Consider the following 27508-nt stretch of genomic DNA (forward strand, 5'->3'; position numbering starts at 1 on the left):
GATTGCTTGCTATGGTATCCCAATTAAATCAGGGGCCCCACTGCAAAGGAAAGCAAGTACAAGAATGGGCTAAGAACAAAGCATAGTAAGATACAAAGGACTTAACACCTACAAGCCCAACCATGTCTGGGTCAAATGAAAGGTGCAATGGCTTACTCAAGCAGAAGCTGACTAATAAGCCTGATATAAAAGCTTGGACGAAACCAATCTGGGAGGTGGCAAGATCTCTAAACCATAAATATGGAAGGAATGGAAAAACTCCTATCGCATTAATATTGCAAGCACCTCTACAGATGAGACCACTGACAGACTCCAGAATCTAAACTAGAAGGAAAACATTTAAAAAAACATAATGGTATATATATAGTACTAGGAAAATTATGGTACCTGCCATCAATACAACCTACTGGATGACTGAAGAAAAAACTACATTACATCACATTAAAGAAAATAATATGATGACTCTGAAAATGGCAGGCATAAGAACACCATCTTTATTGTATTGACACCAGATGCCTGATATTTAGCCTCACAGGATGGAGGGCGACTATGCTAGAGGGAATATAGGCAATAACGGACGTCATAATGGTAGATATCCTTGGGTGGCAAGAACAACGAGAAGGAATTAAAAATGCCAAGGAAACTATCTTTATTTTGCAGGCATGAATCCACGATGCATCTTGAACCCTACCAAGATTACTAACGGGTCAGTGCAGCATGCTGCCTGCTGCCCATACTCCATTGCCTATCGCTCCCTGTTGGATACCATAGTCATTACAGCTATGGATACTCCTCTGATGGCTCCAGCAATAGGAGCTGTGCCAGTGTTCTGAACTGTAATGCCACTTTCTGGTCCGGCACAACTCCACTGTCTGTGACATCCTCCGCATTCTCCAGAGATCACTAGTCTAGTCACCTTATTGCAACGGAGGACTCATCAACATCACCGGCATCAACCAACCCAGCCTCTGCACCCCATCCTTCGCTGTCCGCACTATCTACTCACCGGGAAAGCTTCAATCAGTAGAGACACCAAATACTTAGGGAAGCTGATGAAGCAGTGGCGACCTCCATTTTAATCTCCACAAGAACCATCAAGGATTCTGAACAACAACTCTATTAGACATTGACTTGGAGGATGAAGACTGGCCTGAACTACTAACTGGCTTTTGGTATTATAACCCAGCATACATAGTAAGGCAACCAGGTACTGAATTTTTTACTTTTATCTTATTGAATTGAGGCAGCATTGGACACATCACAGAGACTCTGAAAATAACCTGGATTTAGTTCCTGATTTGTGTGCTACCACTTTATTGTAGAAGAGCAGCTACAATACACAGAATGGGTAATTATATCCTTAAGTATAAATAGGCCAAAAATTAATCATTACACTCACAACTTATACTGTTTAACCCATATTCACCTGTTAGAAAACAATAGATATGAATGAACAATGTGAACAATAGATCTGTGGATATTATGTCCAGACTTTAAAAGCGGGGCACCTGGGTGGCTCAGTCAGTCAAGCATCTGACTTGGGCTCTGGTCAGATCTCACAGTTCACGGGTTTGAGCCCCGCGTCTGGCTCTGTGCTGACAGATGGGAGCCTGGAGTCTGCTTCAGAGTCTGTCTCTTTCTCTCTGCCCCTCCCCCACTCGCTCTCTCTTTCTCTCTCTCTCAAAAATAAACATTAAAAACAAAAGCAGAGACATATAAGAAACAGAAAACTTAGCATGTAACATATATCATCACACTATGGATTTCTTTCTCACACTATGGATTTCTACTCCAAGAATATAGGAATCTATGTTAATAAAACCTCTCCCAGTCGCACCCTACAATAATAGCCTATACCTTGAAATTGAACATGTAGGGGTTTCTAGCCAGGTACAGATACCCTAATTGTGTTCAGTTTTATTCATCTTCATTTATGCTCAATGTGCAATGGATGCCAACAACAGATTCACTAAAAGGAAGGAAACCCATTTCGTTCCTTGTTGGACTGGCAGGTTTAACTGAAGCAACAGTGGCAGTCACTTTTTCTCAATTCCAAATCCATCAAACCACATTAAATTTTCAATTTTTGGGGGCGCCTGGGTGGCTTGGTCGGTTAAGCGTCCGACTTCGGCTCAGGTCATGATCTCACAGTCTGTGAGTTGGAGCCCTGCATCGGGCTCTGTGCTGACCGCTCAGAGCCTGGAGCCTGTTTCAGATTCTGTCTCCCTCTCTCTCTGCCCCTCCCCTGTTCATTCTCTGTCTCTCTCTGTCTCAAAAATGAAAATAAAATAAAATAAAAAATAAAAATAATAAAATTTTCAATTTTTGAAATGAATCTCAAGTTAACACGCATGCAATGGCACCTTTGTCGTTATTGGGTACGTAGATGGAAACATTTGCAACGTACGACAAATAAATTTCACACAAAATAAAGCAATGGAAATTTGACATAAAGCAGCTGGAGAAAACACTAACCATAATACTAAAAAACAACATAAAACATGTTTTTCTAACTGTTAATTGTCAATGTTATAGTTGGGAATGGTTGATATATGTAGTCGTCTTCGGACAGTTATAATCTCAAGACAGTACTGGCTGCCTGAGATAACAGCCCAACCAGAAGGAAAGTAGATATCACACATCCTAATGGCTCTAATTCCTTGGGCAGCTGTCAAATTAGAATATTGGCATTTAAAGAAGGAAACATGACATTGGGTTCCCTACATTTGCTGTTTCTCAATATCAAAAGGGAGAGTGAAGGCCACAGGAGGACCCCTTATAATAGAAGGAAAATGTGTTCCTAAGGATACATTATTGGAATAGAACCAAAATACCTTTATTACTGCTGGACTTCTGGATATACCTATGGCATAAGTACCATACAGGTACCTATGACTATGGCTTTGATGCCTCCCCCACCACTTATATTTAACATGGGAAATTGGACCAAGATAGCGTGCTCTAAGCCGAAGCTCACCCGAACCTAATGGGGTCAAGGGGAAACTACAACATGACGTGATATGTAAACATACAACAGGTAATGAATGTGTCAAGAGAACAAAAAAAAATATTATTCATGGTCAATAAAAGATAAAGAGCTATGAAAGTAATCAGAAAAACGTTTCACATCGAATTTCCTCAAATTAATAAATGTAAATCATACATGAGAAAACCTAAGTAAAACCAACACATACATTCCCTAAAATAATGACAGCTGGGGTTAAAATAAAATTATTATCTAGGGTTAAAATTTTAAAAACTGCTAGGGTTATGGCAGTGGAACACGTGCTTGATAGTCCTGTGCAAGCCTGTACCCCTGCAGCGTTATAAAGATGATCTTCACTTGGAAACACATTTGTCAAGGACAATAAACTGAGTGGTGCAAGAAGCTTACCTTTTAGTTGTTGGAGATTAAATATGGTAACACGTTAAAGAGTGCTTTGTTATCCTTATATTAAAAATATTAGGAATACAGTTGTTTAAACTGCTCATGAAACTATGGTGTCAAAGAATAATACTCTCCACTTGTGACTGTGATTAATATTGTAAGTCATGTAGAATCACGGGATGGATTGATACTTTTGTTCATTTAGATTTGTACAGGAGATTAGACACTTAGTGTATGAGTGATTTGAGTCACGGGGTAGACTGTTGTGTATTGGTTTGGAAGGATTTCAAATCCACTGGTTTACAACAACGACAAAAATAAGGTTGTGCTTAGAAGTGAAGTTGCTTTGATAGAACAATGAAGTTGTACTCATGAGAACTTAGTAGCTCAGCCGCTGAGGGGCCCCCAGGGGCCTTACCATGGAAAAGATATGAAGAAGCAACGATAACAAGGGGACATTAAACTATATTTGCTGAGGGATCATGAGGACTATCTGAGAGGGTTTGGTTTGGGCAAGGCAATAATACTTCACTGATCTAAAAGGACTCTCGAGGGGTGCCTGGTTGGCTCAGTCGGTTAAACGTCCAACTCTTGATTTCAGCTCAGGTCATAATGTCATGGTTGTGAGATGGAGCCCCATGTCTGGCTCTGCTCTGCACTGGGCTGGGCTTAGAGCCTGCTTGAGATTCTCTCAGACATTCTCTCTCTCTCTCTCTCTCTCTCTCTCTCTCTCTTTCCCTCTCTGCCCCTCTCCCACATGTGCACACTCTCTCTCATGCTCTCTAAATAACTAACTAAATGGACTCTTGGAGACCTTGGGGCACTTAGCTCCTGCCTGCATAGCTCCTGCCTCCATAAACATGACTCTTTTACAGGCAGTGGTAAAAGCCATATAGTGTCCCTACAAAAATCATATTGCCCACCAACACCTAGTCCTCATTCCCTGGCAAGGTACCCTAGCAACATGGAACTTTTACTTTAGCACTGGCAGCTGGACGTCAGCTACAGTTCGCTAAGCTGTCTCTCCTGGGTACCAATTCCTGTAAAGATACACCTGAGCCATATTTGGATTTTACTCCTTTCATCTCTCCTTACCTGGAACAATAGTGTGATTAATCTAACACTGGTTTGGAGTATGTTATTTCTGTATTATCGAATGAAAAGACGTTCTCTTGTATGCTATTGGCTTGTGAAATTCGCAGAGCGAACCATTGTTAAATACATTGTTGGCAAAGACCAAATCAGTTTCTGAGTGTTATTTGCCTCCCCAAAACAGCCTTCATGGGGAATATGTGCATTTGTGTAGATTCAAGATGGGAATTAGACGCTAGGCGCCCCCAATTGCTGTTCCTATGACCCAGCCTTGCTGACACTGCCCTGTTCTAGGTCCCTGGCTACTCTGACCTGGGCTTCCAAGCATCAACAGTCTGCCCCCTGTCAGCCACCCTTGGCTACTCAGGTCCCCCCAGGCCCGTGGAGCTAGGGCTCACACCCAACTTCCTGCATTGCCTCAAGGGTGGAAGGAAAACACCCCCAAAATTGTTCTGAGGCAGCCATAGGAATAGGTGACAGTCCTCATGTGTACTTACTGTTTGCTGGGGTCCTAGATTTCTGCAGCAATCAAGGATCCCAGGGATCTCTTATCGGAAGCTACCTCAGCCAGTCTGCCCCATCCAACCCTGATCAGGCATTCCAGATTCCTCCAGCTCTGCCTTCAGGGGGAATATGGATTATGTGTAGGGCTTGGAATTAGGAATATGCCAGTTATACCCAAAAGCCTCCCCCTGTGACCCAGACTTACCCAACTTTGTCCATGTCTACCCGGGCCTGCACAGCTCACACATGTATAGTAGTACGCACCCTGTCAGCTTTAAACCAGTAAAAGACTGGCCCTGTTTGCACTGGTTGCCTAATGGAGTCTCTAGCAATCACGGCTTTGAGCTGTCACTTACTGGAGAGTACCTTAGCTATTTCACCTGCTCTGCCCTGGCAGGGCAGTCCAGATTTTTCCAGCTCTACTTTCACGGGGAATATGTACATTTGCATAGCCTAAGGTGTGGAATCAGGCAAACACCAGGTGCCTTCAATAGCCTCCACGTATGAGCCAGCCTCACAGGTCACCTGTCGTGTCCCAGGTTCCCAGCTGCCCTGAACCATGCAGCCTGCGCATGCGCAGTTCACACCCCTAAGCCAGTCCACCAAGCTTGTGAAATTTTTGCCGGACGCCAATCACCGGCACAGCCGCCAGCATGAAGGGAGCCCACCTTCTGAAAACTGCTCTGAGCTGAAAGCTGCAAATGGGCCATAACTAGTCACCATGTGAACTGAACCAGGACCCCCCATGTATCTAACGGAGGATATCCTGACTCCTGCCGGCCCAGCCCCTCCTGGCAAAGCAGTTGGAAAACCTCCAGCTCTGCCTTTGGAGAGAAAACTGTCAGTGCAGAGCCTGATGTGGGGCTCCAACTCACGAACCGGGAGATCGTGACCTGAGCCGAAACCAAGAGTCGGACACTTAACCCACTGAGCCACCCAGGGACCCCGGCCATCACTTTTTAACATTAATAGCTCCCTCCTGAGGCTCAGCCTTGCCTGACGACCCTTAACAGGTCCCCGGACACACTGAGCGGCAGACACTGTGCATGCGCAGACTGCACCTGTCAGCCCGTCCTGGGCTGCAGGGGGGCACTCAGGCCTGCGGAACTTCAACCTGAACCCAACCACCTGAATGGCCTCAGTGTGGAGGGGGCCCACCCTCCCCACCTCAAAAATCTTTGAGGCAGCAGCTTTAAACTGGCAGTAGTCACTTCCCATGTATGCTACCCTTTTGGACTTTAGCAGTAATCAAGCCTCCCAAAGGTCTCTTGCCGGAGGGTACCCCACTCAGCCAGACCAGCCCTTCCATCTTGCTCCAACTTTGCCTTCTGTGTGAATATACTCATTTGTATAAATTAGAGCTTGGAACAAGGTAGATACCTCATAACCCCAAGAGCCTGCTCCAGCGACCCAGCTTCTCCAGATGCTTGCTCAGTTCTGGGTCTTGGCTACCCTGGTCTGGGAGTCCCACACGTGTGTAATACACACCCTATAAGCCAACCCTAGGCAGACCCCGCCTACAAGCCCTTGGAACTCAAACCAGGCCTGAACTATGGCTAGCTTCCAATGTGGAGAGAGCTCACCGCCTGAAAATCTTTCTGAGGTTTCTGCCTAACCTGGTAACTGCCAGTCCCCATTTAGACTGGCTTACTAATGAATTCCTGGTCTTCTCCAGGAATCAAAGCCCCCCCCCCCCCGCCCCAGGTGTCTCTTATCTGAGGGTAGTCTGGCCATCCCACCTGGCCCCACGCTGGCAGGGCAATCCAGATTTTTCCAAACGGCCTCAGCAGGAACATAAATCCCAGGTTGAGCCTGGGAATTAGGCAGATGCTAGATACCCTTAATAGCCCCAACCTGTGATGTGGCCTCTCCACACACTCGCTCTGTCTTTCCGAGTACAAACTCTTGGCTACCCTGACCTGCACGGCCCACATATGCACAGTGCACACCTCGAAAGCCACCTGTGGGTGAACAGGGCCATCCGTCCCTACAGAGCTAGGGCCCATTCCCAATCACCTGCATACCTTCAAGTATACGAGTCCATTCCCCCAAAATTGATCGGAGGCAGCTGCTAAAACGGGCAACAGTCTGCCCCTGCAGACGGACTGCTGGCATTTCAGGCTTTAGTGCTCCCAGGTGTCTCTTATTGGAGGATACCCCCCCGCTAGCCAGCCCCTTGCATCTTACCCCAACATTGCTTTCAGCAGAAATATGCACATTTGTGTGGGTTAAGCCTTGAAATTAGGCAGATGCCACATATCCCCAACAGCCTGCTGTTTGACTCAGACTCTCTGGAAGCTTGCCCTTATTCAGATCCCTGGCTATGTTGACCCGCATGGCCCTAGCACGGGCAGTCCAAGCACCCTTCAGCTGACCCTCGGCAGATGGTGCCCTCCAGGCCTGTGGAGCCCGGGCTATTCCCCACCCACCTGCTAGACTGCAGGGTGGAGAGAGCCCACCCCCAGATAATCAACCTGAGGCAGCAGCTATAACCTGACCACAGACCATTTGGACTGGCTGCCTGGTGGGGTCCCGGGCTTCTCCAGCAATCAGGGCCTTCAGGTGTCTCTAACAGGAAGGTACTCCAGCATTGAGCCTGCCTCACTCTGGCAAGGCAGTCTGGATTCCTCCAGCTCTGCCTTCAGCATGAATTGACACCTTTGTGCAGGCTGAGGCTTGGAATTTGGCAGTCTCCAGGTACTTCCAAAAACTGCTCTGGTGACCCAGCCTCTCCAGACGCTTGCCCTGTTTCAGGTCCTTGGCAACCCTGCCATGGCCATCCCATGGGCATGCGCAATTCGAATCCCATCAGTCACACCTGGGCAGTGGGTCCCTGAGCCCTACAAAGCTAGCGCCCATCTTGAACTACCTGCATAGCCTCGAAATGGAGGGTGCCCACCCTCCGGACATGGGTCCGAGGGGGATGCCGAATGGGTGACAGCCAGTGCCCACATGCACTTACTGTTTGCTGGGGTCCAAGGCTTCAGCAACACTCAAACTCCCAGGTGTTTCTTATTGCAGGATACTCCGGCCAGCTTGCACAATCCAACCCTGAATCAGTCCAGATTCTTCCAGCTCTGCCTTCAGGGGGAACGTGCACACTTGTGTAGGTTAAGGCTTGAAATTAGGCAAACACCAGATACTCCCAACAGCCCTCTCCAGTCATCAGGCCTCTCCTGATACTGTCCTGCTCCAGGTGCCTGACTCTCCTGCGCCGTTCGCACATGCGCAGCCTGCCTTGTATCAGCTGGCCTTGGCCTGCAGGGGGCACTCTAGGCCTGTAGAGCTCCTTCCGGTGAAAATCTTTCCTTTTTTTTTTTTTTTTTTTAATGTTTATTGAGAGAGAGTGAGCATGGGGGTAGGGAGGAAGAAGGGCAGAAAGAGGGAGACAGAGAGTCTGAAGCAGGCTCTGTGCTGTCAGCGCAGAAGGGGCTCCAACTCACGAACCATGAGATCATGACCTGAGCCAAAGTAGGACCCTTAACCAACTGAACCACCCAGGCACCTCCCCCATGAAAACCTTTCTAAGGTGGCAGCTTTTAACTGGCCACAGCCAGTTCCCCTAGGTACTCACCCTTTCTTGGGATTCCAGGCTTCTGCAGCCATCAAAGCTCATATCGGGTAGCCCACACAATCCAGCCCCAGCAAGGCAGCCCAGATGACTCCACTTAGGCCTTCTATAGGAATATGTGCATTTGTGTGGGCTAGGTCTTGGAATGCTGCAAACGTCCTGTAACCCCCAGAGCCCTCTCCCAACACTTGCCCTGATCAGATCGTTGGTTCTTCTGACGTGCCCTGCCTGTGTGTGCACAGTTCGTATCTGAAAACCCAGCAGGCCCTCCAAGCCCACGGAACTCCGGCCAGGCCCAGAGTTTAAGGCTTGAAATTAAGCAGATGCTGGGTCCACCCAATGGTTCCAGGTCCCATTGGTTCCAGTACTGCTCATGTGTGGCCGACACATGTGCAGCCCACACATGAGCAATACTCATCCCAAATGTCGACCTTGGGCAGACCTAGACTTCCAGTCTGGTGAAACTCCAGCCAGGCACTTGCATAGCCAACATTGTGGAGGGAGCCCACCTTCTGAAAAATCACCCTGAGCTGAGCTGAAAGCCACAAGCGGGCAAGGGCCAGTCCTCCTATGAACTTACTGCCTTCTCCAGAAACCAGGACCCCCACGTGTCTCCGAATGGGGGAAAGCCTGTACTGCTGGCCCCATCTGCCAAGGCAGTTGAAAAGCCTATAGCTCTGCTTTTGGGGGAAAGGTTCACAATGGGGAAAATAAAGCCTTGGTACTTTAGGCTGACACCTTATACCCCCAAAGCCTCCTCCCTGTGACCCAGCATCCCCCAACATTGCCCTGGTGCAGGTATCTAGCTATCTTGACCTGTGCCAAGCCACACACACTCGGGTCTTTGCCCAGACAGCTTCCCCAGGGGCTGCAGGGGGCACTCCCGGCCTTCCGAACTCCAGCATGAACCCAACAAGCTGAATGGCCTCGGGGTAACGGGACCCCACACCTCGAAAAGCCCTCTGAGGTGGCAGCTTTGATACTGGTGACAGTCTGCCACTTTTGGACTGGCTGCCTGACCGGGTCAGGATTTCCCAGTAATTAAGGCTCACAGGTGTCTCTTATTGGAGGGTACCCCAGCCGGCCAGCCTGCCCCATCCATCTACCCCAACTCTACCTGCAGTGGGAATATGAACATTTGCATAGGTCAAGGCTTAGAATTAGGTGGAGGCAAGGCACCCCCGTGTCGCCGCCTCCTGTGACCTGCCTCACCCCGCGTTGCCCTGCTCCAGGTGTCTGACTACTCTGACCATTGCTGCTGGTGCATGCCTAGCCCTTGCCCTAGCAACAGTCCTCTGGCTACCAGGGCCCTCCAGGCCTCTGGAAACTGAGGGGGGGGGGGGGAAGCCAACCACGGTAATCTTCTCTAGGCTAGAGGGAATCTACTACCTGAAAAATCTTTCTAAGGTGGCACTTTAAACTGGCCACAGTCCCCATGGACTGGCTGCCTAACAAAGTCCTGGGCTTCTCCAACAATCAAGGCTCTCAGGTGTCTGCGATTGGCCTGATCTAGCAAAGTAGTCCAGATTCCTCCAGCTCTGCCTTCAGCAGGAATATGTGCCTTTATGCACGTTAAGGCTTGGAACGAGGCAGATGCCAGCCAGGTACTTCCAATAACCTGTTTTTGTGACCCAGCCCCTCCCACACTTGCCCTGTTCAGGCCCCTGGCTACCCTTATCTGCTCAACCTGCGCATGCACAGTTCCTATCCCTTTGGGCAGCTGGGGCCTACAGAGCCTGTGGAGCTAGGGCCCCTCTTTATCTGCAGAGCCTCAAGGATAGAGGGAGCCCACCCTCCCTAAAACTCGTCTGAGTTAACCCCTAAAAAGAGCAACCATCAGTCCCCATGTAGACTTACTGGGCTCCCAGGTGTCTTTTCTTGGAAAAGACCCTGACCGGCCTGCATGATCGTGCCCTGGAAAGGCCATCCAGACACCCCAGCTCTGCCTTGAGCAGGGACATGTGCAATTGTGTAGGTTAGGGCTTGACTCAGGCAGATGCCTTGTAATCCCAATAGCCTGCTCCAGTAACCAGTCCTCTCCAAACACTTACCCTGGTCAGGTGCTTCTCCACCTTGACCTGCGCTGCCTGCACATGTGCGGTACACATCCCTAAGTCAGGATTGAGCAGGCCTGGTCCTCAGGCCTATGGAACTCTGGCCAGGCCCCAGCTACCAGCAGAGTTACTAGCCTAGTAGTAGAGCCCCTGGCGATGTCGGGGGAGCCTTCCTATAATTGCTCTGAAGTGGCAGCTGCTAATGGCAACAGTCAGTCCTCATGTGGACCTGGTGCCTAATAGGGTTCTGGACTTCCCTAGAGACAATGACTCCCAGGTGTCTCCTAATAAAGAATACCCTGTCCTGCCTGCCACCTGTCCCCACCCTGTCAAGGGAGTCAAAAACCTCCAGCTCTGTCTTGGGGGTTGTTGCATCCACACGACTCCTGAAACAGAATGCTATGGGCACCAGTGACAGTCACAACAAAGTTTATTGCAATGAGAGGTAAGGCAAACCGATCGATGAAACCGACACTCTTGACCAGAGTGCAGTCTCCAACAGCCGGGATACAGAGTTTTTACAGCCGACCACATTGTCTTATTATCACCTGGGAACAGAACAAAGGAATAGCTCCCAGGTGGAAACAGTTGAAACAGGCCCTTGCCCGAATCCAATCAAGCGCTAATCCATCCCTTGATTGATAGGATAAGGCTGTTAATCTCTTAACCTATAGTGTTAAAACAAAGCTGTTATTTCTTTTTTTTTTTTTTAATTTTTTTTTCCAACGTTTATTTATTTTTGGGACAGAGAGAGACAGAGCATGAACGGGCGAGGGGCAGAGAGGGAGACACAGAATCGGAAACAGGCTCCAGGCTCTGAGCCATCAGCCCAGAGCCCGACACAGGGCTCGAACTCACGGACCGCGAGATCCTGACCTGACTGAAGTCGGACGCTCAACCAACTGCGCCACCCAGGCGCCCCACAAAGCTGTTATTTCTTAAAGCTACAGGTTAGCCCTACCCTTACAGGGTGAATATTCCACAATGGAAGGTACGCCTTGAATTGGGCTGATGTTTTCTCTACCCCCTAGAGCTCGCTCCCGGCATCCAGTTTTTCCCAACACTTGCCCTGGGCCAGGTCCCTGGCAACACTGACCTGCGCGTCCTGTGCGTGCACCATATGCATTCCATCAGCCGCCATCATGCAGGCAGCGCTCTCCAGGCCTGTGTAGCTAGCTAGCGCCCATCCCCAACAACCTTCAAGGCTCAAATGTGGAGGCAGCCCCACACGGAAGATTGCTCTGAAGTGGCCCCTGGAATGGGCTTCAGGTAGACTTACTTTCTGCTAGTGTTCTGGCCTTCTGCAGCAATTAAGGCTTCTAAGTATCTCTTTTTGGAGGATATTCCAGCCAGCTCACCATATCCACTGTATGCAGGACAGTCCAATTCCTCCAGGTCTGCTTTCAGGGGGAATAGGCGCCTACGTATAGGTTAGGGATTGGAACTTGGCAGATGCTTTGTAATCACAAGACTTCAATGTCATGATCAGGCCTCTCAGGACACTTGCCCTGTTCCAGGTCCCTGTACGCCTGCACATGCTTAGTTTACACCCTGTCAGCAGGCACCACATCAGGCAGCTAGTCCAAATGGGGACACATGGGATCTTTGATTGAAACAGGGTGATATCGAAAAAAACCACCAGATGCCGAATAGAAGCGAGGCAAGATTTTATTCACGGCCGGGCCAAACCTGACCTCCTGATGTTAAGGAGAAAAGCTCAGAGAATGGCCCCGAACAAAGGCAGCAGTGGGCTTATATGGATTTTAGCAAGTCAGAATACATCATTATTTGGTTAACCAATTACAATCTACAGCATTTCATGGTAGCCAATTATATTGTGACACAAAGACGTTAGTTTTGGCGGGAACCTATACATTTTGAAGGTCTTTGTCCTAAGAGGGTTTAAAATGACCAATCATAGTTAGACACCTGAGATGCTGTAGGGCAGTGAGTACGTGACTTTTTACATGTTGGTCTGGCCTAGGCCAGATCTTGGTAGAGGGGGTGGGGGAGCGTTTTGCATCCTAATGTATCTGCTTAGCAAGCAGGTGAGGTCACAGAAGTGAGATAGGGCGGTTAGTAATTACTGATAACCCTAATAGGGAACTACATAAGCCTTTTATCTCCACTATTCATGAAAGGTGAGTTTAAGGCGAACTTATGTACAATAAGCTTTCTGATATCTTATAAGTTGACCTATTACAGATTACTGTAGATGCCCAGGACTCCAGCAGAGTGAGTCCACAAGGGGACAGACTGTTGCCAGCTTAAAGCTACTGCCTCAGAACAATTTTCAAGTGGTGGCCTCCCTCCATCCTGGAGGCTATTTGGTGGTTTGCATCTGGCCTGAGTTCCATAGTCCACCATAAGCTAAAGGCCTGCTAACAGGTGTGGTCCACATATGCCCTGGTGGCACAGGTCAGGGTAGTGAGGGATGGGGAAAAGGGCCATGTCAGGCAAGGCTGGGTCACAAGAGCAAGTTATTGGGAATACCTACATTACCTAATTTCAAGCCTTAACCTACACGATGTGCATATTCCTGCTCAAGGCAAAGCTGGAGGAATATGGACTGCCTTGCTAAGTCAGGGATGGGCAGCTTGGCCAGAGTATCTTCCAATAACACACACTTGGGAGGCTTGATTTCAGCAGCAGCTGGGGACCCCAATAAGCAACAGGTCCATGAGAGGCCTTGGGAGTGGACTTTCTCTTACTCTTAAGGCAATGCCACTGATTGGGGATGGGTCATTTCTCTATAGGCCTGTGGGGCCTCTAGTGCCCAAGTGTGGTTTATGAGGTCTGCTGTGCTTGCATAGGCCTTGAAGGACAGGGTAGCCAGAGACCTGTTAAAGGGCAGGTATCGGGGGAGGCTGTGTAGTGGGAGGAGATAGTTAAAGATACAAGGCATTTGCCTAATTCAAAGCCCTAATCTCCACAAATGCACTTATTTACCCTGAATGCAGAGTTGGAAAAAAACTGAACTGACTTTCCAGGGTCTGGTTAGGCAGACTGGTGGGGTTCCAGAAAAATAAGGCATAGTTTTAGTGTTTCAATGAGCTAGATTTCTGTATTTCTTTTTTTTTTTAATTTTTTTAATGTTTATTTATTTTTGAGAGAGAGAGACAGTATAAGTGGGGAAGGGGCAGAGAGAAAGGGAGACATAGAACCATGAAGCAGGCTCCAGGCTCTGAGCTGTCAGCACAGAGCCCGACGCAGGGCTCTAACGGACCGCGAGATCATGACCTGAGCCGAAGTCAGACGCTCAACCGACTGAGCCACGCAGGCGCCCCTAGATTTCTGTATTTCTGAAAAAATAGCAGGTACATGTTTCTGGAGCTTAGGTAAATTTGAGGTCAATTAGGAGGAAAGGGAGAATTTCTTTCCAAAAGATTTTTAAGAATGCATTCCAATTTTGTGATTCATGTGTCATATTATGTATTGGCATATCATGCTGTAAAGAATACTTCATAGCAATGAAGCGATTTTAAATTTAACCGACAGCTATCTCATCACACAATTGAAGGTGAAGGCGGCCACAGGGAAATTTTCTTACTCTATGCATTTGAAACTGCTGTGATCACATTCCGAATGTTCCATTGATTTCTGAAGTTCCCGGAATAGCTCCCTTTTTTTGTCTGTTCGTTACAGTTTTCTGATTTTGCAGATTTATTAGAACTGGTTTCAAAGGTCAGGCAGGCATCTTCTATATTTGGCTAATCCATGTTAGCGTTTTAAATCTGGCTTTAACTATGTGGAGAAAGATAATGGCGATATTGAACTACTTTTGAGTGGGGCTTTGAAAGGAGAAGAAAGGACATGAATCGTCTGAAAGCTGCTCATGAACTAGAGGGCACAAGATACCAGCTCAGAGGGGGTGTGGAAGCTCCTGCTAGATCCATCACTGGACTTGAACCCAGCCCACTGTTTCACCCAGCCAGATTGTTATGAAACGGGGACTCTGAAGAAATATTGGAAAGTATTTAAACCACTAAGCTCAGAGATCCGTGAAGCTCCAACACCTCCAAGGAATCCTCCTCTCCTTGACCGTGAGAACAAATGGCTAAAGATAAAAGACGCTTCTGTTTCCCACCTCAGGAGCAGGAAGGGGAGCAGGAAAGCTTCAGGGTGGCTCACAGAGGTATGTCTGAAACTGGAGATGTGGTCCTCTCAAAGCAGTGATTCAGAATGAAGCAAAAAAACTGGTGGGAGCAAGTCCCAGTCAGATGTTCAGAGCAGTGAAGTGGTCTAGGGTGTCCACATAAGTACTAAGAACGGGGATTATTTAATAGGATTTTACAATCTTAGAGCTGGAAGGACCTCAGCAACAATCTAGTCCAACTTTTTGTTGCGGTGGAGCCCTCTCTCTTCAAACAAAAGCTTCCACAGGAGCCCTAACACAAACTCATAGGAAAGCAGGATTGCTGGGGGTGTGGCCTGGAGGGGCAAAACCCACAAAAGCTTACTTATAAAATTAGAATAACTTTAAGAATCATCGTGCAAGAAGTTTTATTTATTTATATCAGAGAGAAGCTAAAGCAACTTTGGTCACAAAGAATCAAGTTCCCCAAACTGACACATCCTTAATTTACAAAGTGAAAAGCCTTTGGATCCTTAAGGACATTTTTGCTTGGAGGCAAGAGAACAGGGAATATGACTTTTAGTCACACGGAAATGAGCCTTGGATGGAAATTTTCAGATTTATGGACTATACTATGCTGGTATGGGACAATGAGCCCCCAAGTCCCACCAGGGGGCGCCCCTGTTCGACATTTTGGGAACGTTTGTTTCTCTCCTGGAGTGTCTGTCGGCCTCGTGCTTTGTAGGTTTAAGGGAAATCCGATTAGATACCACGCTCAAGGAGACACTAGGCGTTCTTCTATTTTAATCTCCTTCCCTCTCACTTTTCGTCCCAATGATCGAAATCCACTTAATATTGGGGCTACTGAGGTTTCTTCACTTTTCAGAAAAAGAATTAAAAAGCCCCCAAATATCCCCTGGAGAGAAAAACAAGAAGCGTCTTCCAAGGGGCCTGGTGCAGCCCGAGGAAGGCTGGGAATTCCAGCTACAAGATCCTGGGAAAGAACGGCTCCTCTGGCCTCAGTTTTCTCATCAGTAAAAAGGCTCTTTGCGCCCTACCATCCGTAGCATCCCGTGACAGGGCAGTCTGGCAAATGTCAGCTTAAATTCTGGATCCTACTTCTATCTGTAAAAGGCGGGTGCCACACAGTATGATCACGGAGATTAAATAAAACAATGTTCGTAAGCGCTGGTGCAGTGTCACTAAATGGGTTTATTATTGCCTCTTACGTTTTTATTATTGCTTTCATTACCCGTCGGTGGGGGGGGGGGGGAGAAGCCCCTCCTTGGGAAAGCCTAGGAAATTAGACTTTTCATTCACTTTTGTTCTAATTCATATTCACGGGAGGTTTTAGAAGTTCAGGCTACAACGTGCTGAAGGACAGCAGACGGTTGAGGGGCGCGCCCGTATTTCTGAGGCGGAAATCGGGGGCTAACTGCTACTTCCACAAATCCTCCCCCGGGCCTTTCTCCCTCCGGGGGCAGCGACCCCAAGCCTCACTCGCTGCCAGAGAGCATAGGCAGCGCAAGCGATGGACGCCCCGCCCCGAACCTCCCGGAGCCGGCGCCAGTGGCGGAGGCCAGCGCCGCCCGGTGGGGAGAGGCCTCGGGCCCCGCCCCTTGCGTCATCGCGTAACTTCGCAGAGGCGTTTCCCGGGGCGTGCCTCTGTTGCTAGGCGACCACACCGCTCCCCCTCCCGCCCCTGGCGCTCCTCCCGCCCCTGGCGCTCCTCTCCCCACTCCCTGCCCGGCCAGTCGCAATCAAAGGCGCGCGGAGCTGCAGTGTCTGGACGAGAGTCCCCCGGGAAGTGTCGCCGTCCCGGAGGCAGCCGCCCCGGCGCAGGTGGACCCTGCGCGTCGGACCCTCCAACCGTCGCCCCTCCCCCGGGGACTCCCGAGCTAGCGGATGGGAGGCACGGCTCGCGGGCCCGGGCGGAAGGATGCGGGGCCGCCCGGAGCCGGACTCCCGCCCCAGCAGCGGAGGTAACGGCGGCGCAGGGTAACGGGCTGGGGGCCCCCGAGTGGGTGGCTGGCGCAGGCTGGCGAGGCCGGGGGTGGGGGGAAGTGGGGGGCGGGGGAGGCCTGATGGAGTGAACCCCCGGTAGCAGGGACGAGGGAAGGGTTCTTTCTGATCTCCTCCCGGGGACCGGCCCACCCTCCTAGTCTGCATCAACTGCCCTCCCCCCCCCCCCCCCCCGGCCCCCCGTGAGCGGAGGAGGAGAAGCTGGAGCGGAGCTAGGAGAAGAAGCCGTAGATCGGGGATATGTAAGGGACTCTAAGAAGCTGGGACTTTTTGTGGGGCTTTTTAACAAACCGGGGGAGGCAGAGAGCAAATACCTTTCCAAGAAGCCCTGTTGCTCAGAGCAAATAACCCAGGACTGAACTCTTGGGGTTTGCCGTGAGGGGTGCGGTCTGACTTGGGATATGCAGGTGAAGGGTTGCTCTGAGTAGGGCTTTCTGGGGATCCTATTTTGAGAGATCTCCACCTTGCATTGTATTTTACACCTAAAAGGAGACTACGGACACCCCGCTCATTTGCATGCAGACTTCCTTTGGGTAATTTCCTCTGCCTGTTTATAAGAATACTTGCAGGTCTTCAGGGTTGTCTTTTTCTCTGTAGTTGTGGACGCCTGTCCCATTTTATTTATTATATTCATGATGTTGGCAAAGAGTCAGTCACATCCAGAAATTTTGGCTGTCAGAGAAGCAGTGTCCATTAAAGATACATAAAATTCTATCAGAATGTGAGTTTGTGTTTATAAAGACTCTTTCGAAAATATCTGTAGTTGTGTTTTTAATTATCTTTGTATTTCTATAACACCAATTAAGAAAACTCTAGAACTAATTTTATAAAAGTTTTGAAAGGCAACTTTAAATATTGCAATTAAGAAAACAAATATTTCAGCATATTTTAAAAGATTTTTAAAGATTCTTCCCCTGCAACCTCGTGATCATCATTGTATTTGTAGTATATTATGTAAAAATGATACGATGAAAGGCTGATGTGTATGACTGGGAAATTCATGTTCGTGGTGGCAGATGAAATGCATTATCTAGGACCATCTTGTGGTTTAAATAAATCCTCTCCCTCTTTTGTGGCAGAGGCACAGCGTGAAGGAACAGAGAAATGGTCCTTAATCATTTAGCATTTAGCTTCCACCATCCAGTAGAAAATGGAGTGGATAAAGAAGTGAAATTCAGTACCTTGTATAATTTAGAGAATCTCTAGTATTTGCTGTAGTATTCACTGGACATTTCTACAAGTTGGGTAGATGTTAAGTAGGTAAGTGAATAAATCATAAAAAGAAGACATTCTAAGAAGGCTTTTTATTTCTTGCCTGTAAGACAGAGAAATGTGCAGACTGGAACTATTCTTCCCATTATAACGTGGAAAACAGGCTCAGAAAAGAAGGTAGTACAGCCAGTGGTAAAGCAGAGACTAGAATCCAAGGCTCTGACTTTTAAAATACAGTTACCTCTGCCTTTTTTTTTTTTTTTTTTTCTCTCTCTCTCTCTCTCTCTTTTCCTGCTCCGGTTACCTTTTAGGCTTCGGATTTAAACGAGCCTTTATTTTCATGTAGTAAGTTAAATGAGATCCTTCTCATAGTCCCTATTCTTATTTTTTAAAATTTTTTTTAAAGATTTTATTTTTAAGTAATCTCTACATCCAATGTGGGGCTCGAACTCACAACCCCAAGATCAAGAGTTGCATGTTCTCCTGATGAGCCAGCCAGGCACCCCGATAGTCCCTATTGTTATCAACATTTACACAGTAAGAGTTGTCTTAACTCTGTCAAAATACAAACCCAAAATGCTATCCTTTTTTAAAAAAGAAAAAGAAGAAAAGTTGGGTTTTCTCTCTTCTTTTGCCAAATACCCTAGCTGTTTGTATTCGATGCCAAAATGCAGTGTAGACTTTTTTTGTATTAGTTATTTGTGGCAGATGTGAAGAAGTAAAGACACAAAATGTTTTGGAAATACAAGTTTATATACTTCAGATACTGACAGATTTTATCTGTAATCCTTTCAACTAGATTGGGGGATGGTGTCTATGATACCTTCATGATGATAGATGAAACCAAATGCCCACCCTGTTCGAATGTACTCTGCAATCCTTCCGAACCACCTCTACCCAGAAGACTAAATGTAAGTAAACAAAATTGTTCTTTGCTGTCTAGATGTCTGGGAAAGAAGGAAGCGCTACTTAATGCCCAAGGTCCAATTACATCTCACTGGCAACTCAGACTCTTTTGTTTCCTTTTGGTGTCTCTTGACTTTGGAATAACAATTTCTGTGGTCCAAGTTTAGCTTTACAGATGATTTTGATTTGGAGCCCCATGTATTCCTTTCAATCACTGGGATAAATTATATGGCACTAGGAAAAAAATAATGCTACTTTTATCTAGGGAATGTTTTGTTGTTGTTGTTGTTGTTGTTGTTTTATGGGATGACATAGTGTATTATAAAGGTTCATTTTAACAAAAACGAGGAACAGATAATACCCCTGAATTCATAGATCTGCAAGTTTTTTTTTTCCCTGCAAGATAGAAATGCAGTCCTAGCTTATTAGTATGCTAAAGAGAATCACTTTATAGATCATAAATAAAACTTGAACAGTACAGTTTGGTTTCTGATGCATTTAATCATTCTGGAGCTTGCAGACATTTAGCTTTTGACACTGTTTTACTTAAGGTAATAAAAAAATTAATTCATATTCCATCAGCATACACAGGATAGTAGGGAGAACGGGGTTTGGAGGAACTCCATGACAGGGAGAAGCCATTCTGTGACTTTAAAATTTGCTGCATATGTCACCTGATGACCAAACTGAATAACTGAATAGACTTATTTGTAATATTTCTCCTTCAGATTTCTGCATTTAGGACCTAAAATTGTTTCTGTATTCTAGTATATTTTTTTAATGCCTATTTATTTATTTTGAGAGAGAGAGTGTACATGCACATGCGCTCTAGCTGGGGAGGGTCAGAGAGAGAGAGAGAGAGAGACACAGAGAGAGAGAGAGAGAAAGACACAGATAGAGACAGAGAGGATCCCAAGCAAGTTCCATTCTGTCAGTGCAGAGCCCGTGGCAGGGCTCAGTACCACGTACTGTGAGATCATGACCTGAGCCGAAATCAAGGTCCCAATTAACTGACTGAGCTACCCAGACGCCCCAGTTTCTATAGTCTAAAAAAAAATTACTTGAATTTTTCATAGCCCTTTCCAACTTTCTGTTAGCTTTTGCTATTAAAATCAATCTTTTCACTAGTTCCAAGGCTAATAATATTACAAAGTATTGGCTAAATATATTTGGAAGGCTGGTCTCCCTATTTTTAACCTGTTCCCTGGAGTACAATAAGTTTCCTTTCCATTTTCAACAAGCTCATTTCTTTAATATGTGAAAACCTCTCAGAGTTCCAGAACCATATACTCCTCTGGTTGACCATGGGCTTTTTGGTTACTGGCTGCCAATTAGCATATCTCTGTAGGAAACTTTTTGCAGTTGGGCTGGTACATTAACATATGATTTAAAGGTCATTTTAACTTCAGTTTAGAGTTAGCCAGTGCTAATCACCTCCCAGTAGGTCAGTTAAACTGTATGTTTCAAGATTAAAATGAATTTCTTACTGTATAGCATACAGAGTAACAGTTTTTGAGAAACATGGGGTTTTAGATTCTAACCTAACGGTGTCTTTGCAAACTTTGCTGAAAGCAGTGCTCTTTGACCTCTTGTTGACATTTGTAATAGTTCATTAAGACATGATTCCATCCCTAGACCCTATTGCTTTTTGTCACAAAGCCTTTAAGCTTTGTTTATCCAAGATGTTCTCGCGTTCTCACTCTAAACTATAAATCGTCCGCCTGGCATTTATTGGCTTAAGCTTTGTGTTGCAGATTTAGGGTCAAGAGCTAGGGAAAGAGTAGAGTTTCATATCTGGATGAGAAGGATATTCCTTTTTTCGGAATTTCTCAACAAGATCTTCGAGACTTGACTCACACAATTGAGAATGTCAGCTTCTATTTGAAATGTCAAGAGTCCTCCAAATTAGCAGTGTATGTGAAGCATTGTTAAATAAAACATGATTAATCGGTCTCTCTGGATGTAATCACATAATTAAGAAAATAATTGGTAGAATTGATCATATATATTGTTGAGTTACTGTGATTACAACTACGGACTAGAAACATATAGTATTTTATTTATAACTATTCTACTTTAACATGTGTGCAAACTCTAGACTCTGCTAGAACAATGGAAGGAAGATTTTATTTATAGCACAACAGTCTTGATACATAATTGATTCAGGCCGGTATCTGAGTTATTTACAGGAAAGGAAAGAGACCTGAAAAGATACCCCATCCTTGTGTGGAAAAATTCCTTCCTGGAATTCTTCAGATTCACTGGAGATTCAAACCTTGATAACCCATAGTGGACTGTACCTGAGGTACCTTGTTCTGTTCTGGGAGCCACACTCTAAGAGAACAGCCCGTGCTGAGAATGTGAATAAGGCAGTAAGCATGAGGCAGAGGATATAATGGGCATGATGGGCCCAGGGAAAAGTGGGGGGGGGGGGGCAGGACAGCCCCTTTTTAGTATCTGAAGGACTTTTACATGAAATCTGGACACTTCTGTGTCCTTCCAGAGGGCAAAATAAGATGTAGTTTTCAGGGAGAGAGATTTAGGCTCACTTTAAGGAAAAACCATGGCATCCTTAATCTTACTGTAATAGCTCTGTGGAAATGAAATTTCTGTAACATATCCATTCAAATTCATGTTCTGTGCCCGAGACCCCCTCTTTATCACAGACAGAAATGAAGACTCCGGAACCCACACAGCCTTACCTGTAGGCAGGGTAGGTGAAATACCCAGGGATGGACCCTGGACCCCAAATACCTTTCCTACCAGCTTGTTACTGATGACTATGGTTCCTAGAGAGTCATTCCTTTGGGTTCAGGCATTGATCTGCTGTTAAAGTTCAAATATCTTGGAGAGGTAAATTAAATTACCTTAAATTGTATGGCAAGTCAAAAGCACGTTTTGTATCAGGGAGAAAATGGGTGAGTTGTTTCCACACCTCCTAAAAGAAGGCCTAATGTGGGTGCCACCATGCTGCAGGAGAGATATTTAGTGCCAGATGTCTGTGGAGGGAGACTGGAGATGTGGAAGGAGGTACCAGAGAGAGAAGAGATAAACTGAAAGGGGAGAAAGGGAGGGCGTATAAGAGTTTAAACCTTAGTATGTTGAGAATTTTGTCTACTTATTACCAGTGTTTGTAAAATGTTTTATAGCTTGTAAGGGTCTTTCACATATATTATTCATTATAGTTTGATTTACACTTTGCATCCTGCGTGTAGGTATTATGACCCACATTTTATAAATAAAGAAACCGAGGCTAAGAAACTGAGCTAAAGTTTAACAACTTGCTTAGGGACCTACAGCTTTTTTTTTTTTTTTTTCTTTTTAAGGATTTTTTTTTTTTTTAATTTTTTTTTTTCAACGTTTATTTATTTTTGGGACAGAGAGAGACAGAGCATGAACGGGGGAGGGGCAGAGAGAGAGGGAGACACAGAATCAGAAGCAGGCTCCAGGCTCTGAGCCATCAGCCCAGAGCCCGACGCGGGGCTCGAACTCACGGACCGCGAGATCATGACCTGAGCTGAAGTCGGACGCTTAACCGACTGAGCCACCCAGGCGCCCCGGGACCTACAGCTTTTAAGCAGTGTAGCCAGGACTCTAACCCAAGCCTTTTGACATCGCTTTTCTTCAGCATGTGTCCCCAAAGCACTAGTGGTAAATCTTTAGATGCATTGAAGTTAGGTATTAAAAATTTTAAGGAAAACTACCTGAGATGCAGGCAAAGATTCATTTTTGTTATGCAGATCTACCTAAAACCAAACAATTGTAACTCCCTAGTCCAGCCAGTCTATCTCCTCACAGATTGGAGTTCCTTGAGAACACCTGTTTCTTTCCGCACTTGTAATAGTGAACAGTAAGGGTTCCTGTGAATGTCACATGGATGGATGGATAAATGGGACCCTCTTCTGTTTTTTTTATCCTTAAAATCACCAATAGTGGGGCACATGGGTGGCTCAGTCAGGTAAGCATCCGACTTCAGTTCAGGTCACGGATCTCGAGGTTCCTGAGTTTGAACCCCGCATCAGGCTCTGTGCTGACAGCTCAGAGCCTGGAACCTGCTTCGGATTCTGTCTCCCTCTCTCTCTGCCCCTCCTCCCTCTCTCTCTCCCTCTCCCTCTCTCTCACAAGTAAATAAACATTAAAAGAAAAACCACCTAAAATGAGGAATAGTTATTTGACTTAATTATTGCTAAGAAAAACATTGTAGTATATTTCCATCTTAGCAAGGTGTTTGGGTTCTGTCTGCAGGCCTGTTGTATTTTCTTGACCAGCGATAGTTCTCCATTTTGGTATTGGAGAGATTTTTCTGGGTCCATAGGTCGTGTCTTTAGTGAAACCCCACATGCCAAAGTGTGGCTACAGTTGTATTGCCAACTTCACTTTGTGTGTAATCATGTAATATCCTGTTTTTGTAACTGTGGGACTTCACAAATGTTTAGATTGATTAAATGACCTGAAAGGAGCAGGCAGGAACTAATGTCCTGCTTGCATAACTATAGCTGTATATGAAGTTTGGCAACACTCAAATGTTTTCATCTTTTGTTTTTTGCCGCTATTTATATCTTTTATATTGTTGTTTAGGTAATGGGCCGTGTGCTGTTTTCTGGAGTTAGATTAAAATTCTTGTTTTTAAAGATTTGGCCACTTTGGATAATGATCTTTCCATCTCTTCTTTCCTTCTAGCACCCTCTTAATTTTTCTTTGTGTGGTGTGTGTGTGTGTGTGTGTGTGTGTGTGTGTGTGCGCGCGCGCGCGTGTAATTGTTTAAAGTATTTATCTTTCTTGCTTTTCCTTTCCTCCATCTAATTTCAAAGAAATTGTGTTTCCTCTTGAAGGAGTAAGTAGAGCTGTCTTCTGTGAGTTACTGTTCCTTGAAGGAGAATGTTAAGCAAATGCAAGTTAAAAAAAAAGTAGTATGCCATTATCACTTAGGCTCTTGCTGAGGAAGAGTGGGTGTAGGTGTAAGTGAGAGAGAGAGACTCTTGATCTCTTTGAGAGAGCTTTACAAGAACCTCCCCCACCTTACCCCCCAGGACCTTGGATTCTCACCGTTACTCATCAGATACTTAAAGAACTGGCCCAGATGATCTCAGGAGCCCTCTTTGGCTTAGAACTCTTGTGATTCAGTGCGCTGAGCTAGAAGGATTCAATCATTTTGGGGGGAACCTGGGAGTAAATAACAAGGCCTCGCTTGATTCCAAGCCACAGTCCTCGTTCAGCCCTAGTTGGAGAGGACTGCAGGCACTGGGAGAAGCTGGTACCAAGTTGTGTTCATGAGAAGCGTGCTGGACTGACAGAAGACCTGGGCTCAAATCCTGCCTCTGTCCTTCAGTGGTGTTTTATTTATAGAACGCCTTTTTGTTTTGGGTTTTTTTTTTTTTTTTAATAGAACACTATAACGTGCATATTTTGATTCTATATATGCCATTAAGATCTGGGAAGATACTTGAAACAATTAGTAAACAATATGAGACCGTGTGTATGTAATCAAGTGCCAGATTATGTGGTACGGGTTGGAAAAGCTACAGTCACGATTCGTTAGTATGGGCTTGGAGTAGTTCTAGATAGAAGAGAGAGGGCTTGAATTGGGCCTTGAAAGAGTGTAGGATTTGAGTGGATGGGGTGAGAAGATTCTCAGTCGAAAGACATACCTACCAGAAGGAACCTAGCATGTGTAGGGCTTGGTAAGAAGACCATCTCTCTCTAACAAACCAAGGCATGTGTAGGGGGTTGCGGTGGTCATAGTATTCCGGGGGGTCCGAGATCAATATAACCCAAGTCTCTAGAGACTCCTGCTTTTCTTACCTCACTTTTGGGTCTTTGTAACGTACGTGACTGGACAGTTTTGTTGTTGTTCAGTCAGGGGGAGGGTTCTTTCATCCTTCCACTGTTTTCAGTTACTTTTCTATTACATTCATTTTTCTTTTCCATAGACCACTGCCGAGCAGGTAGCAAGAGACCACACTCAGCGCTTTCTGAATGGAGGTGAGGTGAAGGTGGAACAGCTGTTTCAGGAATTTGGCAACCGAAGATCCGATACTCTCCAGTCGGATGGCATCAGCGACTCTGAGAAATGCTCTCCTACCGTTTCTCAGGGTAAGAGTTCAGATAGCTCGAATGCGGTAAAACCCAGCAGTTCAGCCAAAGCATCCAAAGTGGTGCCACTGACTCCAGAGCAAGCGCTGAAGCAGTATAAACACCACCTCACTGCTTATGAGAAGCTGGAGATCGTCAACTATCCAGAAATTTACTTCGTGGGTCCAAATGCCAAAAAGAGACATGGAGTGATCGGTGGTCCCAATAACGGGGGGTACGATGATGCAGATGGGGCCTATATTCATGTACCTCGTGACCATCTAGCTTATCGATATGAGGTGCTGAAAATTATCGGCAAGGGGAGTTTTGGGCAAGTCGCCCGGGTCTACGATCACAAACTCCGACAGTATGTGGCCCTAAAAATGGTGCGCAATGAAAAGCGCTTCCATCGGCAGGCAGCTGAGGAGATCCGGATTTTGGAGCATCTCAAAAAGCAGGACAAAACTGGGAGCATGAACGTCATCCACATGCTGGAAAGTTTCACATTCCGGAATCATGTCTGCATGGCCTTCGAATTGCTGAGCATAGACCTTTATGAGCTAATTAAAAAAAACAAGTTTCAGGGGTTTAGCGTCCAGTTAGTTCGCAAGTTTGCTCAATCCATCTTGCAATCCTTGGATGCTCTCCACAAAAATAAGATCATTCACTGTGACCTGAAGCCAGAAAACATTCTCCTGAAACACCACGGGCGCAGTGCAACCAAGGTCATTGACTTTGGGTCCAGCTGCTTCGAATACCAGAAGCTTTACACCTATATCCAGTCTCGGTTCTACAGAGCTCCGGAGATCATCTTAGGAAGCCGCTACAGCACGCCTATAGACATATGGAGTTTTGGCTGCATCCTCGCAGAACTTTTAACAGGACAGCCTCTCTTCCCGGGAGAGGATGAGGGGGACCAGCTGGCCTGTATGATGGAGCTGCTAGGGATGCCACCACCAAAACTTCTGGAGCAGTCCAAACGTGCCAAGTACTTTATTAACTCCAAGGGCCTACCTCGCTACTGTTCTGTGACTACTCAGGCAGACGGGAGAGTCGTGCTTGTGGGGGGTCGCTCACGTAGGGGTAAAAAGCGGGGTCCGCCAGGCAGCAAGGACTGGGTGACAGCACTGAAGGGGTGTGACGACTGCTTGTTTATAGAGTTTTTGAAAAGGTGTCTCCACTGGGACCCCTCTGCCCGTTTGACCCCGGCTCAAGCACTGAGACATCCTTGGATTAGTAAGTCTGTGCCCAGACCTCTGACCATTGAAAAAGTGTCGGGTAAACGGGTGGTAAATCCTGCAAATGCTTTCCAGGGACTGGGTTCCAAGCTGCCTCCAGTTGTCGGAATAGCCAATAAGCTTAAAGCTAACTTGATGTCAGAATCCAACGGTGGTATACCTCTGTGCAGTGTATTGCCCAAACTCATTAGCTAATGGACAGTGCTGTGCTCAGAGATGCATATGTATGTATTTTTAATTGTCTTGCAAACCTGAACATGGCGGAAAAAAAAAAAAAAAAAACACGAGCCCGTTGGTGGGTATGTTTTTGTTAGACTAGATTTCTTTTTTTTAACACGGCAAAACATTTTTATATGTCTGTAACAGAACTCTTCAAGGGCTAATGACCTAACCAGCCTGTGTTGGCCATCCTGGAATGTACATTAAATGACTTTTTATAGGTCAGTGTATCTTCGTTACTGTCGTCAGATGTACGTCACCTTGCGTATCCTGCTGGTTGAAATCCCTTTCTCTCCAGGTAGAAGGTATCGCAGGAAGAATATCCTGATCATTCCTCACCGTGTCTAGTCTCCCTCAGCATCTATTCCAGAGGGATGGTTTGGGACACGGCTGTGGTTCTGGATGAGAGCCAAAGCCCCTCCTGTCCCAGCAGGCCACTCTGTGGGCCCATTCCAGGTGAAAGGGCTCAGCAGAATATGGCGTAAGGGAAGGCTCCAGAAGCTGTTAGTCACTTGAAGAGGTGTCATTGCTTCTCAAATGAATCATATCTTTCAATCCTGTGATTTGTGGCGATTTTATTTTATGTTGTTATTATTTCTATGATTATTTTGCTTCTGATTTGTTTCCTAGTCAAAGCATTTTACTGATGTCTTACCACTTTACCAAGTGCTGGCTTGAAAACTGAGTCCTGTGTATCACTTTACCGCCCCACTCCACCCCTGGCTCCCAGCAACATAAAGCAGCTTCTTTGCCCCAGATTAATGTTAGAAGCGTAGAAGCAGGGGCGCCTGAGTGGCTCTATCAGTTAAGCATGACTTCAGCTCAGGTCATGATCTCACAGTTTGTGAGTTCAAGCCCTGCATTGGGCTCTACACTGATAGTGCGGAGTCTGCTTGGGATTCTCTCTCCCCCTCCCTCTGCCCCTCCCCCACACTTACTTTTCTGTCTGTCTCTCTCTCAAAATAAATAAATAAACTTAAAAAAAAAAAGGCAGGGGCGCCTGGGTGGCGCAGTCGGTTAAGCGTCCGACTTCAGCCAGGTCACGATCTCACGGTCCGTGAGTTCGAGCCCCGCGTCAGGCTCTGGGCTGATGGCTCGGAGCCTGGAGCCTGTTTCCGATTCTGTGTCTCCCTCTCTCTCTGCCCCTCCCCCGTT

At 46.4% G+C, this 27508-nt stretch overlaps 1 protein-coding gene and 1 long non-coding RNA gene across 5 annotated transcripts; one reads left to right on the top strand and one right to left on the bottom strand.

Moving 5' to 3' along the window:
- The first annotated feature begins 829 nt into the window (after positions 1-829).
- DYRK3 (dual specificity tyrosine phosphorylation regulated kinase 3) lies at positions 830-26581 on the top strand. Of its 4 annotated transcripts, none has more exons than XM_040463478.1 (3): positions 830-1207; positions 18718-18829; positions 24755-26581. In XM_040463478.1, the coding sequence occupies exons 2-3, from the start codon at positions 18746-18748 to the stop codon at positions 26327-26329; spliced, it is 1659 nt and encodes a 552-aa protein (XP_040319412.1). In that variant the 5' UTR covers positions 830-1207; positions 18718-18745; the 3' UTR covers positions 26330-26581. The 4 variants fall into 4 exon arrangements, with proteins under 4 accessions (XP_040319412.1, XP_040319410.1, XP_040319411.1 ...); XM_040463476.1 differs by lacking the exon at positions 830-1207 and adding an exon at positions 16421-16666; XM_040463477.1 differs by lacking the exon at positions 830-1207 and adding an exon at positions 17127-17239.
- LOC121022404 (uncharacterized) lies at positions 20864-22586 on the bottom strand. The gene is made up of 2 exons (XR_005786927.1): positions 22389-22586; positions 20864-22117 (listed from the first exon to the last, which is right to left on the bottom strand). It is a non-coding gene; the product is annotated as an uncharacterized LOC121022404 (long non-coding RNA).
- Positions 26582-27508: the final 927 nt, after the last annotated feature.

This window comes from Herpailurus yagouaroundi, unplaced genomic scaffold, assembly GCF_014898765.1.
Source record: "Herpailurus yagouaroundi ecotype Mexico unplaced genomic scaffold, PumYag 403, whole genome shotgun sequence".
In the NCBI taxonomy this organism is placed as follows: domain Eukaryota; kingdom Metazoa; phylum Chordata; class Mammalia; order Carnivora; family Felidae; genus Herpailurus; species Herpailurus yagouaroundi.

Bases quoted from the DNA above. Each gene is read 5' to 3' on its own strand.
- DYRK3 (XM_040463476.1), top strand. From the start codon at position 16,590: ATGGGAGGCACGGCTCGCGGGCCCGGGCGGAAGGATGCGGGGCCGCCC. The intron at 16,667-18,717 runs GTAACGGCGGCG...CCTTTCAACTAG, and splicing joins CTCCCGCCCCAGCAGCGGAG to ATTGGGGGATGGTGTCTATG. The intron at 18,830-24,754 runs GTAAGTAAACAA...TCTTTTCCATAG, and splicing joins CTCTACCCAGAAGACTAAAT to ACCACTGCCGAGCAGGTAGC.